The sequence below is a fragment of the Pseudophryne corroboree genome, chromosome 5, assembly GCF_028390025.1.
Source record: "Pseudophryne corroboree isolate aPseCor3 chromosome 5, aPseCor3.hap2, whole genome shotgun sequence".
In the NCBI taxonomy this organism is placed as follows: domain Eukaryota; kingdom Metazoa; phylum Chordata; class Amphibia; order Anura; family Myobatrachidae; genus Pseudophryne; species Pseudophryne corroboree.
The window spans coordinates 310,439,705-310,458,837 of NC_086448.1; the positions used below are offsets into that span (position 1 = coordinate 310,439,705).

Sequence of the window (19,133 nt, forward strand, 5' to 3'; positions counted from 1 at the left end):
TGTGCACAACCACAATGAGCTTAGTACCCGTACGACGCGCGTGCACATTGCGGCCCATACGCATTCACAGAAATGCCACTTTTTAGCCTGATGGCTGCGCTGCGAACAATGGCAGCTAGCGATCAACTCGGAATGACCCCCATTGTCCCCATCCTTGCGTGGATTTCCTCTGAGTAATACGGTTTCCTCCCACACTCCAAAAATATACAGTACTGATTGGTTAATTGATGCCCAACAAAAAATTAACCCTAGTGTATATGTGTGTGTACACATTGTAGGAAATGTAGATTGTAAAGGTCCACTGGGGCAGGGACTGATGTGAATGGCTAGTTTTTCTCTGTAAAGCGCTGTGGCATATAGGCCTGGTTCTGAGTTGGGAATAAAGTAACAAAGAGCAAGTAACTTTACACCTTGGTAAAACCATGTTGCTGCAGGTGAGGCAGATGTAATATGTTCAGACACATTTAGGTTTGGATGGGGTGTGTCCAAACTGAAATCTAAACTATTGTGTAAAAATAAAGCTGTGTAACATTTATAGGCTGCATGCAGTATTGTCAGACTGACAGGCATTTTATCTGGCAGCCTCGGACACTGCAGATATTGGCCTGATTCAGATGTGGATGTTCTTGCTGCTGCTGTCGCTGTCTTTTGCTGCATGCAATTGCGATTGTATGCTAATATGGGCAGAAGCTAACCTGAGCATAGGGATGCCTACTGCTGTCGCATCATTTCCGTCCAATGGCGTACAACTGCTGATACATTGGTAGCATCGTTGCAAATCTGGTCATGTCGCAGAGTCTGAGTCCCTCTGTAGATGTGCAGGCTGAGTTGCTCTCCAGGGACGCAGAGCATTAAATCAATGGTAATATATAAATAAATAATAATTAAATGAATGAATAAAATGAGCAAATTAATACTTGTCTAGTGACTGTAAAGTATTATAACAGATTTTCATAGAAAACATGCTTTAGAGATCATACTCAAACCTTGATCACGAACAAGCTGGAATTTATGTTTGGTAAAAAATGTTTTCAAAAAAAGCTTCCAGCGACCTTCCAGCTCAGAGTTTCTTAACCTTTTTCTACCAATTTAAATGATTGCAGTGCTTCTAAAAAAAAAAGGTGTGTGTGTGGTGATGGGAAGGGCGGGGGGGGTGGAAGTTTCCAAGTATCCTGTATAAATGTTTCCAAATAGGCCTTAATGTCTTCAGACTTTGCAAACAAATGTCTGTCCTGGTTTGTTACTTCATTACTTGCATATCAAACTGATATTTTGAGTTTCATTCAATTAGTTAAAGTGCATCTTTAAAATTGATGTATCCCTGGGGCTATAGACACACCATGGGTTGAGGAACCCTGCTGTAGCTGTTGAACTTCAACTAGAAGTATAATCTGTCTGCCGCTGTCTGAAAGCATTCCAGTTATTGTATATCTGATTCACTGTTAAAGAGACAAAAAATACCTACCCCAGGCAAGTTGCATTGTAAAAGCATAATTATTATTACTTATTTTGGTGTTACATTTCTTTTTTGGGATACTAGTAAAGGTATAGAATACAAGTGATTAGTGTATTCACTTGAGGTAACTTACTATAAGTGTGTACAAAATAAAACATACTGTGTGTTTTATGATAATATAGGACATTCTCACTATATTGTGAATCTTATATGTATATTCTGCCATCTAGAGGTATTAAGGAGGAATTACTACTATGAATATTTGTATACAGAGGATTTGATTTCTGTGTATCAGCACACTAACTGTACCCTAGAACATTACCTTGACGTTATTAATTACAATTGTACAGCTATGAGTTCTATGTTTTGTACATACTACAATACAAGACAAGTGCAACATACTGTATGTCCTTAATGATTTTTGAAATTTCCTAATGGGGGCGGATATTATTCCCCGGGCAAAGCCAATTGTGGGCACACTCAGTAATATGGGAAACCCGCTATTTTCTTCCCAGACGTTACAGTATGACATATGTGAAGTGACTGTTCACTATTTTCTTTCTAAAGTATATAGTTGTCTTCTACTGTGTAATTTCTGTACTACTTAGAGGCCATGTCTGCTGAAATTGATGGATTTAACAATAGTCCCTTTAGGCTTTTCTCAGATGTCATTACCTCTAATTGCTGCTTGATCCATTCCTCCCTCACAAAGAAAGTAGGTTTATGTGTCTTTGTCTGTACAACGCCTGCTGTCATTTTGCCGGAATCAGTACGGCTGGAATAGTTACAGAGATTAGTCCCTGTGGCTTTCTAGAAGTAGCGCTGCCTGCCAGCTTTGACCTAGACATTACTGGCATGGTTTTACTAGTTTAGTGGTTTAACATGTCAGAGTAAAAATGGTGCAACATTGAATAAAATAACCACATAGGTATGTGGGGAGCTAAACCTTATACAAAATGGTTAAGAACTAAGTGACTTCTTAATATAAGTAGCTAATTACATACGGTAGTCATCAGGAAAGTGCGTTATAAAAAGTGGTTTCTTCTAGTGACTGTATTACTTACTTCTAGAGTATTGTATATTATTATTATTATTATTATTATTATTATTATTATTATTATGGAATTAATAAGTATGTTCAAAATGTTTGCCTGCCTACTAAAAGCAATTTCATTTGAAATTGGAATAAGTCTATGGATCACATCTACAACCCACAATTCACTTTTTCAATAATTATATAGGCACATGCATACACTTATATTGTTTAAAAACTGCTATTTAAAATAATACATTATGTATAATACAAGATAAACATAAACTACCAATACCTCCTACACATCTGATTCTAGATTAGGCCCAATTTGTATGTGTGTGTGTATTCATTCTAGTCTTCTTATTCCTTATCTGCAGCATATAAACAACGATCACATACATGGTGAAAAAAAAGAATTTGTATGCCGGTGGCTGGACTGTTCAAGAGAGCAAAAACCATTCAAGGCTCAATATATGTTGGTGGTGCACATGAGGAGACACACAGGAGAAAAGCCACACAAATGCACTGTAAGTAAGAGCATAATAAGGTCTGGTTTTTTTTGTATGTTTTGGGGGTTGTGGGTCTCTTTTCCTATTTTCTTTAGTAAACAAAAAAAGCTCCACTCAGTTGGGTAAATTTACTAAGGTGGGAGTTTTTTTTAAAACTTGTGATGTTGCCTATAGCAGCCAATCAGATTTATTTTCTAGAAGCAGCTAGATAAATGTTAAGTAGAATCTGATTGGTTGCTATGAGCAACATCACCAGTTCTAAAAAAACTCCCACCTTAGTTAATTTGCTCTAATATTTTTGTGTCAGGCTTCTTCCGTCTAACTTTCAGTGCCAGATTTCCCACCATTAGGCACGTGCCTATATGTGGCACCTCCTGGGGGCGGCACACCAGGCCATTGTCCGCACCACCTTCCAGAAGCAGACTTCCCAGTAAGCAGCACAAGCGGGTGCTTAGGGCCCAATGGGTCCCCGGGGGCCCGCAGAAAGGCTACCGCTGATGTAGAGTCTCTGCACACCAAATATCGTTGCGCCTCCAGTCAGTTCAGTACCTGATTTATGCGGACAGCAGCGGCTCTCCTCTGCAGCCTGCGCGTGCCGCTCTGTCTCATGAGTGCTGCGTGTGACTTGCTATGTCAAACGCAGAGAGAGAGGGGGATGGCGGTGTGCGCATTGAAGGTATGCTGATTACTGTGAAGGGCAGGAGGAGCAGGGCATGTGCAGGGTGGGGAGCGGAATCCAAAGTAGAGACAGGGTTCTGTCATGGCAGTGGGTGACTGGGTGGAGGACACTGGAAGGGAGTGATCATCACTTGTATCCATGTCATGTGACCTCTGTGCAGCACAGGGAGATCACAAGGCCCATGCAATCAGGAAAGTAGGAGAAGTAAGAGGAATGTGTTGCAAAGGTGCATGTAGGTGTGTGTGGGGGCGGCCAATAATGTTGTGCCTAGAGGCGGCCAGACCCCTAAATCCGCCACTGCTAATTTTAATTCCATAAAATAATTTTTACAAGTAATCATTCCTTTTATAAAAATTTGGATTTATATTTGTTTCATAATTTGGTCCTATGTGACAATGTATTTTATTTTTTTACTTTTGTTGCTAGTATGAGCAAATTACAGTCGTATATATATTTAGTTTTTACTATTTGCTCGATAATGTGGATGCTGCCACATTGTCATGAAAGAAAATTAAGAGTTTTACCAATGTTTATCGCTATTTAGCAGAATGTTAGTAATCATTTCTCTCTTTTCTTTAGTTTGAAGGTTGTTCGAAGGCTTACTCCAGATTAGAAAACTTGAAAACCCACTTGAGATCTCACACTGGAGAGAAACCGTATGTCTGTGAGCATGAAGGCTGCAACAAGGCTTTCTCCAATGCATCTGACAGAGCCAAGCACCAAAACCGAACTCATTCCAATGAGGTATATGCCAACAACTATAGGGATTAATCATTTCCACACTTTTAGATTATGCAGCATAATTTAGATTTACTAGTCCTTTAAATACAGGTGAAACTCTGAAAATTAGAATATTATGCAAAAGTTATTTTATTTCAGTAATTCAACTTAAAAGGTAAAACGAATATATTATATAGACTCATTACATGCAAAGTGAGATATTTCAAGCCTTTATTTGTTATAATTTTGATGATTGTGGTTTACAGTTTAAGAAAACCCCAAATTCAAAATCTCAGAAAATTAGAATATTGTGAAAAGGTTCGATATTGTAAACTCAAAGTGTCACACCCTAATCAGCTAATTAATCCAAACCACCTGCAAAGGGTTCCTGAGCCTTTAAATGGTCTCTCAGTCTGGTTTAGTACAATTCACAATCATGGGGAAGACTACTGATATGACAGTTGTGCAGAAAACCGTCATTGACACCCTCCACAAGGAGGGAAAGCCTCAAAAGGAAATTGCAAAAGAAGTTGGATGTTCTCAAAGTGCTGTATCAAAGCACATTAATAGAATGTTCAGTGGAAGGGAAAAGTGTGGAAGAAAAAGGTGCACAAGCAGCAGGGATGACCGCAGCCTGGAGAGGATTGTATGGAAAAGGACATTCAAAAGTGTGAGGGAGCTTCACAGTGAGTTGACTGAGGCTGGAGTTAGTGCATCAGGAGCCACCACACACAGACGGATCCTGGACATGGGCTTCAAATGTCATATTTTTCTTGTCAAGCCACTCCTGAACAGCAAATAATGTCAGAAGCGTCTTACTTGGGCTAAAGAAAAAAAGAACTGCTCTGTTGCTCAGTGGTCTAAAGTCTTCTTTTCTGATGAGAGCAAATTTTGCTTCTCATTTGGAAACCAAGATCCCAGAATATGGATGAAGAATGGAGAGGCATACAATCCAAGATGCTTGATGTCCAGTGTGAAGTTTCCACAGTCTGTGTTGATTTGGGGAGCCATGTCATCTGCTTGTGTTGGTCCACTGTGCTTTATTAAGTCAAGCATCAACGCAGGCATCTACCAGGACATTTTAGAGCACTGCATGCTTCCTTCAGCAGACAAGCTTTATGGAGATGCTGACTTCATATTCCAGCAGGACTTGGCCCCTGCCGCCTCTGCCAAAAGTACCAAAACCTGGTTCAATGACCATAGGATTTCTGTGCTGGATTGGCCAGCAAACTCACCTGACCTGAACCCCATAGAGAATCTATGGGGCATTGCCAAGAGAAAGATGAGAGACATGAGACCGAACAATGCAGAAGAGCTGAAGGCCGCTATTGAAGCATCCTGGTCTTCCATAACACCTCAGCAGTGCCACAGGCTGATAGAATCCTTGCCACGCCGCATTGAGGCAGTAATTCATGCAAAAGGGGCCCAAACCAAATACTGAGTACATATGCATGATTATACTTTTCAGAGGGCCAACATTTCTGTATTTAAAATCCTTTTTTTATTGATTTTATGTAATATTCTAATTTTCAGAGATTTTGGATTAGGGTTATTTTAAACTGTAAAACACAATCATCAAAATTATAACATATAAAGGCTTGAAATATCTCACTTTTCATGTAATGAGTCTATATAATATATTAGTTTCACCTTTTAAGTTGAATTACTGAAATAAATGAACTGTGGCACAATATTCTAATTTTCTGAGTTTCACCTGTACATTTTAATGTAACAAATGAGAGCATTGAAAGGATCATGAGTTAAGCTGCTACATCTTTTCTCATTTATTATGCTTCAAGCTGTAATTAAATGTTTTTAGGTTAACTGAAGAGTAGTAGATAATAGTCTTCCAGATATGAGCAGTTATGAGTTTTCCAGATATGAACTGATATGAGTCTTCCAGATATGAGCAAATATGAGTTTTCCAAATATGTGCAGATAATAATCTTCCAGATATGAGCAGATACGAGTTTTCCAAATATGAGCAGATAATAATCTTCCAGATATGAGCAGATATGAGACTTAAAGGGGGTACACACGTAGCGATTCTTACTTAATTTCTAAGCAATCTGACTAGATTGCTTAGAAATTAAGCACACATCGCTCCGTGTGTAGGGTACCGGCGACAGTGATGCTCAGTCCCGTCTCTGGATTTGGCATGCATGCATGCCAAATCTAGTTAGATCACTCACTTCACCGCTGGGTGAAGTGAGCGTGTGTGTCCCCTCCCTCCTTCCCTTTGCACACATAGCGCTGTGTGCTGAGCGGGACAGAGATGTGTACTGAGCGTTCTGTGCTAGATCGCTCAGCACACATCTCCGGGAGAAATCTCCCTGTGTGTACCCCCCTTTCCAGATATGAGCAGATATGAGTCTTCCAGATATGAGCAGATATAAGTCTTCCACATATGAGCAGATAATAGTCTTCCAGACATGGACTGATAATAGTCCTCCACATATGAACAGATAATAGTCTTCCACATATGAGCAGATATGAGCAGATAATAGTCTTCCACATATGAGCCTCTGCAATATGATGGAGAATAGAACTGTGACTTTGGAAGAATTCTCCATGTTAATTCACTGTAATAAAACATATTTCTCATGCCACATTGTACAACTTTCTTTAATTGTATCACTATAGACATAAATTAAATCTCCATCTAGTCTGACCTGATTTTATGTGCTATGAGTTTGTGTGTGTGGAGTACTTAGATGTACCCTTGCTATTAATCAGGCAGCCTACAGCTCTTCCCTCTTTTGTTTTTGCTGCAAATACATCACTAAATGTCAGTGCATGTGTGAGAACTGATGACAAAGCTGTTTCTTCTTCATCCTATTGTAAGCTGGCAGCTTTAGGATACTACATAATAGAAGTGGGTCACCATCAAAATATGATCAATCTCTTTTACTCTTTATGCTTATATAGAAATGGATTAAAATCAATTATAAATAAATAACTTTTAAAATAATTTTCATTAATGCTGGGATGTGTAGTTCCACATCAGCTGGAGTGCCGCACATTCCTTTTATACACCATTCTGTTAGAATCCACAGGGATTAAAGTAAAGCAGCATGAACATTACATCTATATGAAGGAACCCACTTTACTATTATTGTATACTAGTCATTGTACAGAACTTTACTTCCATCGATACCAATTAGGACATATGCCTGTATATGGATCTTTGAATATTAAATTATTTGAACCAAAAAAAAAGAGTCTTTTTGATGCTTAACGATATTAGCAAATTACATTTTGTTGATTTTGTAGATCGTAATAGATCAACTATTTTCCGTCATACTGTATAAGTTTAATGCTTAATATTTTCCCCTGCAGAAACCATATGTGTGTAAGATCCCTGGCTGCACTAAGCGTTATACAGATCCTAGCTCATTGAGAAAACACGTAAAGACAGTACATGGTCCTGAAGCCCATGTCACCAAGAAGCAGAGGGGAGACATCCATCCAAGACCTCCTCCACCAAGAGAACCAGGAAGCCATTCACAGTCCCGGTCACCAGGCCATCCAATTCACGGTGCACATGGAGAGCCCAAGGACCTCAGTAACACTACCTCAAAGCACGAAGAATGCCTCCATGTCAAAGCAGTGAAAACTGAAAAGCCAATGGTATGTCTCTTACTGTTGTATAGTTACCCTTCCCCACCCTACCTAGTAAATGTGACTATTGGCCTTTTCCTCTTTCAGTCTTACTAATCAAAGTTTATAAAGGTCTCCAGATTTTCCACTTTCTACTAATTTCACTGCTTTCATAAAGGCAAGGTATTAGGAAACTTTAAATAGTTACACCATCCATTTTTAATTAAAGCTTCAATTCCATAAATAGAATGTTTTTAATATATTACAGGTTGAGTTTCCCTTATCCTAAATGCTTGGGACCAGAATAATTGCATGGAATAATTGCATACCATAATGAGATATCATGGTGATGGGACCTAAATCTAAGCACAGAATGCATTTATGTTTCATATACACCTTATACACACAGCCTGAAGGTCATTTTAGCCAAAAAATGTTATAACTTTGTACATTAAACAAAGTGTGTGTACATTCACACAATTCATTTATGTTTCATATACACCTTATACACACAGCCTGAAGGTCATTTAAGCCAATATTTTGTATAACTTTGTGCATTAAACAAAGTGTGTGTACATTCACACAATTCATTTATGTTTCATATACACCTTATACACACAGCCTGAAGGTCATTTAATACAATATTTTTAATAACTTTGTGTATTAAACAAAGTTTGTGTACATTGAGCCATCAGAAAACAAAGGTTTCACTATCTCACCTCACTCAAAGTCCGTATTTCGGAATATTCCGTATTTCGGAATATTTGGATATGGGATACTCAACTTGTATTTTAATTTAAATCCTTGTGGTTTACTGTAAGAAGATACATGGTGTTGTTCACCATTTGTCTTCAAGCTGCCATTAGTGATATACAGATTAAGTGTCATGGTACTACATGCCAGTCACAGTAACATGACATACAATATGTAAGCAGCGATGCTTTAGAAGGCCTCCCCTTTCACAGTGCATACCCTCCTTCTTATGGCAGCATAGCTCTGACTCTCCCCTATAATCGAGAACAGGCTTGAGTGCTGAAACAAAAACACTCTACTGCTGAGAATGTTTTCAAGTGGCAGCTACGTATACTAGTCATCCTACAAAGAGATTTTGCAAAGGTTAATTTATAGGAAATCCCAGGAAATTAACAATACTAATTATAATCGGTTTCATGTTAAACAGGAGATTTATTAAAGTTTAAAGTTTGGAAAGAGATAAAGTGGAATGAGATAAAGTACCATCCAATTAGTTTCTAACTGACATGTTACAGGCTGCATTTGAAAAGTGACAGTTAGGAGCTGATTGACTGGTACTTTATCTCCATCTACTTTATATCTCTCCAAGGCTTAGTGCATAGACCCCTTTATCTCTCTCCACTTTCTCTCTCTAGAAGCTTTGATAAAGAGTATAACGCTTTATGTAACCCTCAAACCAGATATATTACATTTAAATATTGTTTTTCAATCACAAGGCATAAGTAAAGTTAATAATAATGTTTTATTATTTCTCTTAATGAAACACACATGTCTCCTGAATATACGGTACTATTGTGAGGCAAGTGAAAGGAGATACATTATAGGATACATGACAATTTTTCAGGGTATACTATACAAGTTAATCAGTGCATGGGATATTTGCTAGACCTACAATAAATAAAATCTAAAGTAAAATAGCCTAAGCACAGGGTAGGGAGACATGGGGTTTTAGGAAGCAGTCTGGATTTTTTGCATGCTTTACATTTTTTAATAAAGAACAATTGTAAAAAATGATTCTTTTAACAAAGCCCACAGCTTGTTTCAGTGAATCTTCATAATAGTTTAGTTTAAAGCTTACAGATTTCAGCGAGAGAGGTTTGTTTTGTGTTCTTCATAGGCAGCAATTGCACCAAGAAATAAATATTATGGCTTTAATATGTATTTAACATTATACATAGAGGGCCTTATTCAGCTGCATTAGCAGCTGCGATCTGATCCCATTCTTCCACGAATTAGCCCTGCGCGGCCTAGGGAAATGCGAATACCTCTGCCTGATGACAGGAAGAGGCGTTTGTGCGGCATTGTTGGGGCGGCGACTCGCCATTGCGTTGGAAACAAGGGCAGGTTCGGGGCAGCCGTGTGATGTCACACGCGCTCACTGCAATGGAGAAAATGGCGGCGGCCTGACAGCCTTCGCAGCTGGGGAAGGGGGTAGTGGTTTCTCTTAATCAGCGATGCGATCGCAATTGAATTGGCTACCATTAGCATGCTGGGCGTCCTTGCCCTGTGCTGGGCGGCCCCCAGCATGTGATTCTAGGTTTGCTAATTTAGCAAAACTGCATCTGAAGCTGTATCAGGTCCAGAGTTTGTAGCACTATATTGTGACATATTCACTAATAATATAAAGTTTAAAATCCCAGTTGCAACAATGAAATATTATTGATATTAATAGCAGCACTTCGTCTTAGAAACACCTGGCATTCTGTATGTGTATTCACAGTCTATACATGATTTACATTGTAATTAGATCTCTTGGCTTGTGATGACCTCTTATTTATATATCCAGGTGCACAGCATTACTTAATTCTGCAATAGATTACTCTCCCTCTTATCGGAGCCCATGTCCCAGTGATGGAGATTTGTACATTACCCTGAAAAAAAGAATCCTTACTACCACAATATACGGATTTCTTTTATAATAATATTTTTATAAAAGTCATAGACAATGTGTTGATAATATAAAGTACTGCTGATGTGTGTATCTAATATTTGTATTCATATAGAATTATGTGGAGAAGAGATACAGTACAACTCTACAAACATAGGGGGTCATTCTGAGTTGATCACTAGCTGCCGTTGTTCACAGCGCAGCGATCAGGCTAAAAATCGGCATTTCTGCGCATGCGTATGCACCGCAATGCGCAGGCGCGTCGTACAGGTACAATGAGCATCGTGGGTTTGCACAGGTTCTAACGAAGATTCCAGTCGCATGGCCGAACGCAGGAAGATTGACATGAAGTGGGTATTTTCAGGGAGTGCTTAGAAAAACGCAGGCGTGTTTGGAAAAACGCAGACGTGGCTGGGCGAACGCTGGGCGGGTGTGTGATGTCAAAAGCCGGCCCTCCGTCGTTAGAATCAACGAACACGAAGAGTAACTACAGGGCTGGTCTTGTTTTGCACAAAATGATTTTGCAGGCGCTCTGCTGCACAAGCGTTCGCACTTCTGCAAAGCGAACGCTCCCCAGTGAGCGGCGACAATGCGTTTCCATGGCTGCTAAAAACTGCTAGCGAGCGATCAACTCGGAATGACCCCCATAGTGCATGTAAAATAACCATATGATGTTTCTGTGACTGCTACTGTTGTGTGATTGTTTTTGTTAACTTACTTGACTAATTTAATGTCTTTTCTGTCTGATGTTCTTAAATGTCTTTCTCAAACTTACTAAGGACAGTGGGTAATAAGGTGAGGGATTACATTATTTTGTATATGTTTGGAGTAAAAAATGTATCACTTTCCTTCTGTATAATTGGTGATTCTCTTGTCATCTCCCCTAGAAGAGCAATCATTACTTTTGCTTCATTACATTACATTGTGCCATGTTGTATTTCAGTCAGTCATTAGTAATGTTTGTTTTGTGTGTGTTGTGTGTTTCACCAGTCTATAAAGTGAAAGCATACAGTTCTTTTAATGTACTGTAGGTGATACGTGTTTAGTTAAGAAATTGGTAAAATACATGAGCTTCAACATGATAAGAATGAGTTCTGAATTATTTGTGACTGCACAGATAAAAAAGATACTTAACCACTTTCCTGGCATGGTTGCATCATTTGTGAATATACCAGGCAGTGCACTGGTCTGATCTGGTCGCAAACAATGGAACCAGTCAGATACACAGAGTGGCCGGCTGCCGGAAGATAGTCTTCTATTCCCCCGGCCCCTTCGCATCCTCCTCCAATGTCTGCCGTGCCACTGCTGATCGGTCAGCATGGCAGGACCCCCCACCCGGCGGCTGCACAGAGGAGCAGCCACCCTAGCCGCAATGGTTTTCGATGTTCTAGATTTTTTTCTTTCTTTTTTTTATTGTTTTTGATAAGTTTAAATACATGTTCTACACCTAATTCACGTATTAATAAATTAACATTTTGGAGCAGTTTTTGGAGGAATAACTTGCCAGTTAGGTGGTTAAAGGGAAACAGTTGTTTATTTTTTGTTTGTTTGTTTTTTTAAACAATACAAATTATGTTTCTTGTGCACACATTAATAAAATACAGGTTGAGTATCCCATATCCAAATATTCCGAAATACGGAATATTCCGAAATACGGACTTTTTTGAGTGAGAGTGAGATAGTGAAACCTTTGTTTTTTGATGGCTCAATGTACACAAACTTTGTTTAATACACAAAGTTATTAAAAATATTGTATTGAATGACCCTCAGGCTGTGTGTATAAGGTGTATATGAAACATAAATGAACTGTGTGAATGTAGACACACTTTGTTTAATGCACAAAGTTATAAAAAATATTGGCTAAAATTACCTTCAGGCTGTGTGTATAAGGTGTATATGTAACATAAATGCATTCTGTGCTTAGATTTAGGTCCCATCACCATGATATCTCATTATGTTAGGCAATTATTCCAAAATACGGAAAAATCCCATATCCAAAATACCTCTGGTCCCAAGCATTTTGGATAAGGGAGACTCAACCTGTATATAAAATATTCCCTAATCCAGTGATGGCTGCTCCCAGCCTGGCATGATGTGGAAATGTACTACTCTCAAGCAGTCTTAGGGCCAGATGTACTAAGCCTTAAAAGTGATAAAGTGGAGAGTGATAAAGTGACAGCCAATCAGCTCCTACCTGCCATGTCACAGGCCCTGTTTGAAAAATGGCTGGTAGAAGGTTATTGGCTGGCACTTAATCACTTTCCACTTTATGACGTTTCAAGGCCCTTATTTTAAGTTTCTTCTAACAAAGTAGAGAATAAGACTGAACAGAAGCAGTCAAGTTCTGCATCATGTGACCTCCTTTACAAAATGCAGGGAGCTAATGCAGCATACCAGAGGAGGAGGGAATGCATTGTGCTCAGCATGTGGAGATGGTCTGGCGGTCACATAAGTGGCATGTTCAGATGTCAGATGTGTATTTGGGGGAGGTCTCATGACTTGTGGGGAGGGCAAATGAGCATGTAAAGGGCATGTGCAAAGGTCTTATGGTTTTGTGGGCAAGGTCTGATGGGCATGTAAACTGCATGTGAGAAAGTCTGATGGGCATATAAACTGCATGTGAGAAAGTCTGATGGGCATGGGCAGAGGTTTATGGACATGTTAGGAGCATGTAAAGAGGTTGGAGGAGTATCTGCTGAGGTCCAATGGGAATGTGGGAAGGTGTTTTGGCTATATAGAGAGATATTTTTGAAACATGGGTATTCCAAGAGGTATTTGTGGTTTGAGTAGCATGAAACAAGCATGTGGGGAGGTTTGATGGGCATGTTAGGAGGTCTCATGGGCATATTGAGAGGCCCGATGGGCATGAAGGAAGGTCTTCAGGGACATGTGGTGGTGCCTTATTGGAATGTGGGAATATCTGATGAGTATGTGGGGGCATGTGAGGGGGACAGAATGGCATATGGTGACATTTTGGAGCATGTGGGGGCCTTTTGGGAGAAGTGCGGCAAGTGCACCAGGACTGTGTTTTTATTTATTTATTTATATAATTTACGTTAATTCTTGAAATTAATTCTAATGTTCATCCCTTTGAAGGCTGGGGGGCCACACATGCAGTCCTCGAATTATATTAGGTTGTACATCACTGCATTAATGAGTAACAGCACTAAACTCTATCCAAGTGCCAATTGCTTCATCAGGGGCTATTCTATTAGCCCCGATAAGCCAGCACGATTTGGGGATTTTGTTTCACCTGCCCCAGGTTTCACTGAATCTATGTGTTTTCCCACTGAAAAATATATTTGTGTCATCGCACCTCCCGATGTTTCATCGCACCTATAGCATATAGCACATTTTTATGCAGAATCATTAGACATGGTATATTAATTTTCCTTTCATCTTGAGACATAACTGTCATTTATTTTAAACAAATGTATTATATTACTATTATTGTGTGTGCAAAGTTTGTTTCTAGTCTTTTCTGTGCATTTGATATCTATATCGTTGTTGTTATTGTTTTTAATACTTACATATATTAACATACATTTTTTTTATAATAGACTGACCGTTATTATTTATCATTTTCTCCAAACAGACATCTCAGCCAAGCCCTGGTGGTAAGTCTTCATGCAGCAGCGAGCAGTCCCCCATCAGCAACTATACCAACAGTGGGATCGAGCTTACTCTAAATAATGGAGGCAGCGTAGGAGACCTCAGCACCCTGGATGATACCCCGATCATGGACTCTACCATTTCCACAGCAACCACAGGACTTGGTTTACAAGGCAGGAGGATAATGACAGGAACCAAATGGATGGAACAAGTAAAAGTAGAAAGAATCAAGCAGATTAATGGGATGCTTCCAAGACTAAACCCAATTCCACCTTCCAAGGCACTATCTCTGCCACCACACACTGGAAATGGTAAAATATTGTATTATTATGGATGGGTGCCAATTCCATGTAAAATTAAATTAATTTGCATATGCCGTATAGCACTTAGGGAATTGAGGATAAATTATTTATAGTATTTTTAGCTTTCCAGGCAATTTAATTATTACTCTTAGTTTTATATTTTTTTCCAACAGCAACAAATATTTGTATGTCTTTTTAATGATTTTGAACATTGTTGCTCTGTTCTCAGTGCCATAAGTGCAGCACATTACTATGTGTATATATATATATATATATATATATATATATATATATATATATATATATATATATATATATATATACATATATCTTTCTTTTCCTTTGATGGCACTTAATGTGTGTGCTTTTTTTTCTTTAGGTTTGCAGCTGGGCAGCAACTTCAGTTTGGGAGGATCAATGACCATTCTTCCGAACAGAAATGAGCTTTCAAGCACAGACATCACAGTATTGAATATTTTGAACAACAGGAGGGACAGCAATACTAGCACAATCAGTTCTGCATACTTAAGCAGTCGACGGTCTTCTGGAATCTCACCATGCTTTTCCAGTCGAAGATCCAGTGAAGCTTCCCATACAGAAGGAAGGGTTCATAATCTAAGTGTCGCAGATTCATATGATCCCATCTCCACTGATGCCTCAAGGAGATCAAGTGAAGCTAGTCAGTGTGATGGGCTACCGAGCCTCCTTAGCCTGACTCCTGCACAGCAGTATAGGCTAAAAGCTAAATATGCTGCTGCTACAGGTGGTCCTCCACCAACACCATTGCCTAACATGGACATGATGAGTCTAAAGTCAAGAATGGCATTGCTGGGTGATACCAGAGATAGTAGATATTATCCTCTTTCTTCAACCAGTGTCCCAAGAAGATGTAGTGATGGCGGAGTAGGCACTTTTGGAAGAAGGCAACTGATATCCAATGAGCTACAAGGGAATTCTATGCGTAGAGCAAGCGACCCTGTAAAAATGGTCTCTGCTAACTTATCTACTGGTAAGGTTCATCGCTTCAATAGTCTCAACAGCATAAATTCTCATGATGTGCCTCCGCCTATGGAAAGGCGCAACTTGTCCCTGCAAAACTATACCCATGGCGTGTATTCTCCCTGTCCTCCCAGTATAAGTGAAAATGTGGCCCTTGAGGCGATGATCATGGAAGCAGAAGGGAATCTGGATGATGAGGATTTCTTACCTGATGATGTGGTTCAGTACCTTAATTTGCAAAACCAGAATCAAACTAGTTCTCAAAACAGCGATACAGATAAGCTACAGAATGGTGTAGCTTTAGGGAAGAACATTAACAACTATGATCAATCCCATATCGCTAACAACTCCCTCAATCAGTCATTTCACAATGTGGATCAGGTAGATGAAGTAAATAATAAAAATCACCTTCCGATACAATGGAATGAAGTTACCTCAGGCAGCGCAGACCACTCCCCTTCCAGGTTAAAGTATGGGCAGCGTTTTGCTACACAGCAGAATCGAGCTTTTGGATTATACAATAATATGATGGTCCAGCAACAAAACATGGCAAAGAGCATACAGTTGCAGCAAAGAGGATATCAGAATATACAAAACAATCCTCAAGTTTTACAGCACAATCTTAATCTGTATAATAATTCTCTGTCTAGTCAGTCTAACAAAGATCAGCAGTACCCAGTACCAGGGAATTCCTGCAGTCCAGCCACCCGGGGGCAGAAGTATACGGGTAATAGTCAGTTGAATAATGGTCAGCAGAACCTTGTACCTTCCATGCACTATAGTGAGCAGCCATCTGATACAGCTGACATATTTCAGAATCAGAATCTTCTAAACCAAGAATATGTGCAACAGCTTGCGACTGAACACATGATACATGGCATGCACTTCTTAGGAGTAAATCGCTCTAATCAGACAGTCTTAGGCCACAGCATGGAGACTGCACAGAGTTTCCCATCTTTATCACAACCCAGTTCTAACCAGCAGATTCCACTGAGCAGGAACTACCAGTCATGTGCAAACACGGGTGGGAATGGCAGACAGAATATACAAAGAAATGTGGCCTATCTGCAGGAACACATGAATGACAACAGCCAGCAGATTTACAAAGTGAATGGTATTAAAGTAGAAATGCAGCCACAGCAACATTGTGCAAGTACTCAAAACTACTCTGGTCAATTCTATGACCTGTCCATGGGCTACAATCAACAGCGAATGAAATCTGGCTCCCTGACTCTCACAGAAGCCAACTGTCTACTAGAAGATAGCAACAATATCAATACGTCTGAGCTCCTCTCACCAGGAGCTAACCAAGTGACCAGCACAGTAAACAACATTGATGGCAGCACTTTGGAAGGAGTGCAAATTGATTTTGATGCGATTATAGATGATGGAGATCATGCCAGCTTAATTTCAGGAGCTCTTAGTCCAAGCATCATCCAGAATCTGTCACGTACTTCGTCACGTCTTACCACTCCTCGAGTGTCTCTTACATTCCCAACCATGCCAGTGAGCACCAGTAACATGGCAATTGGGGACATGAGTTCTTTGTTAACCTCACTTGCAGAAGAAAGCAAGTTTCTTGCTGTAATGCAATAGATTGGAGGATTGGACTGAACTTTAAATGAACAAGAAAGCAACTCATTTTATATGTAGTTTAGCAATTTTTATCCCAATGAAACGGGATACATTCCAAGTATGTTCCATTTATGGAATACAGACTCACACCCTAAAGTGTTGTAGGGAGAAATAGTCTTCCATTTCAATTTTGGATCAGTATTGTCAACTGAAAACCATATCTTTGCTTTTCTTCCAATGGGTCTATATACTTTTTCCCTTAGCGTAAAACAAAGTACATGTGTGTTGTCTGTGCATGTTCGACATGTAAAAATGAACAAAAGTCTTATTCTGTTTAGTTGTTATGTTAGTCAATTAGAAGACTGATGTTATATAAAATGTACTGTGTTAGGATAAACAGGATTTGTTTGCCGTTTTCAACAGACTTATCACAATTCATTGTGACTACTCTTCCCACATCTCCATTACATTTCTATCAAGTATGTTCTCACCCTGTTTATAAGGAACATACTGTCATAATTCTGCACCACTAGCCTATGGGGCAATGTCTGTGTGGATAGTGTTGAAGGTTGCATGCTAAAATGGATGTACAGACATGTCCCAGTCTTTGTATAAATGTTACTTTCAATTTGTTTTGTGTTCATTTCGCGTAAACCTGTTTTTCAGATGGTGTAAAAACCCACACGTTAAACATCACGTTTGTTTCTTAGAAATACGCACTCTATAAGAAAGGCAATCCGTTTGTATTTTTGTGTCATGTCTGATTTTAAAAAGGTCATACATTACTTGTTTTGGTCTTCACTAAATTATATTCTGTCTAAAGGCCAGATCTACATTAATACTGACATTTCTGCCTATACCCTGATTTGCTGAAAAGGTATTCTTTTCATAGAAAGGGAACTATCCACTTTTAATCAGTATAATTGTTGTTACGTGCAAAGTGTATGGTATTCTTGAATATTGCGGAACGGTACAGTACTTGATTTCATGTAGCACTGCGGACATGTTTTCCCAAAGATACTTGGTTTTACTTGTTAAAAAAAAAAGGTACTGCTTTTTTCTCATGTTTTTGTCATAGTTTACTGTTTTGTCCTTTACACACCATTGTTTACTACATTCTTGAAATGTATGTGCCTTATTTTATGTTTATTCTTTAAATGGGGACCAAGAATATTGTCAAATCATAGTCATCTTGCTACAGTTCGTCAGTCAAGTCAGCAGATAGCATGCCACTTTTACTCATGTCTGACTTCTGTTATCTTCTAATTTTCATAATCGTTCATTGTGTGAAATGACAGAATGGCCGCTGTATGGCGCATCTTGCAAAAATGTAAGATAAAAACAAGTACTTTTATTTGTCACTTTTTTTTACAAACTTTTTTTGTATTGAAATGTGTACTCTTTTTTTTTTTTTACTGTGTAAATACCTTAAAGTGCATAGACATAGAAGTATGACTTTATAGGCTTGCTAGCCATAGTTCAATACAGACATGCAGCAGCTATGGATTTAATAGTCTTGAGCCTTGGACCAGCGTGAAGGATCTGTAGCACTATGTACACAATAATTGTACTTTTTGCTCTCAGAACCACTTAGCTTTTTTGTAACAAAAAATAAAAAGGAAAAAAAATTCTTACCTTAATAAAAAGAACTTTGTACTTACCTATGTTTGTTAGTCTATTTACTAAAGCTCGTAAGTAAAAAAAAGAGGTACTGTAACGCCATTAAGTGAAATGTGATGCAAAAATGAATGGTTATTTATTGGCAGACGTGTTATATTAGAGGCAGGATGACAGACACTTGTGGTTTTTATCTTATTTGGTACCCCCAGTGGGCTTTACACTGTGCCCCCCCCTCCCACTCAAGCCAACTCCGTGGTATGCAGTTGTGCGTATCATCATACTCTGTGGGAATGAAGAACAGGACTATTTTAGTTCTGATTTACTGTGCTCCCTTGTAATCCACCATTGAACAGCAAGTTGTGAGGTGAGAATGATGGGGTATCCGTT

At 39.0% G+C, this 19,133-nt stretch overlaps 1 protein-coding gene across 5 annotated transcripts in view; it reads left to right on the forward strand.

Annotated features, from left to right (window-relative positions):
* Positions 1 to 18,770, forward strand: part of GLI3 (GLI family zinc finger 3) — a 313,081-nt gene extending 294,311 nt beyond the window's left edge. For all 5 annotated transcript variants that reach the window (XM_063922481.1, XM_063922483.1, XM_063922484.1 and 2 more), the window contains exons 11-15: positions 2,867 to 3,016; positions 4,257 to 4,421; positions 7,737 to 8,027; positions 14,234 to 14,561; positions 14,932 to 18,770. In XM_063922481.1, the coding sequence (XP_063778551.1) occupies positions 2,867 to 3,016; positions 4,257 to 4,421; positions 7,737 to 8,027; positions 14,234 to 14,561; positions 14,932 to 17,147 (3,150 nt within the window). In that variant the 3' untranslated portion in view covers positions 17,148 to 18,770. The remainder of the gene's footprint in view (positions 1 to 2,866; positions 3,017 to 4,256; positions 4,422 to 7,736; positions 8,028 to 14,233; positions 14,562 to 14,931) is intronic.
* The last annotated feature ends 363 nt before the right edge of the window (positions 18,771 to 19,133 follow it).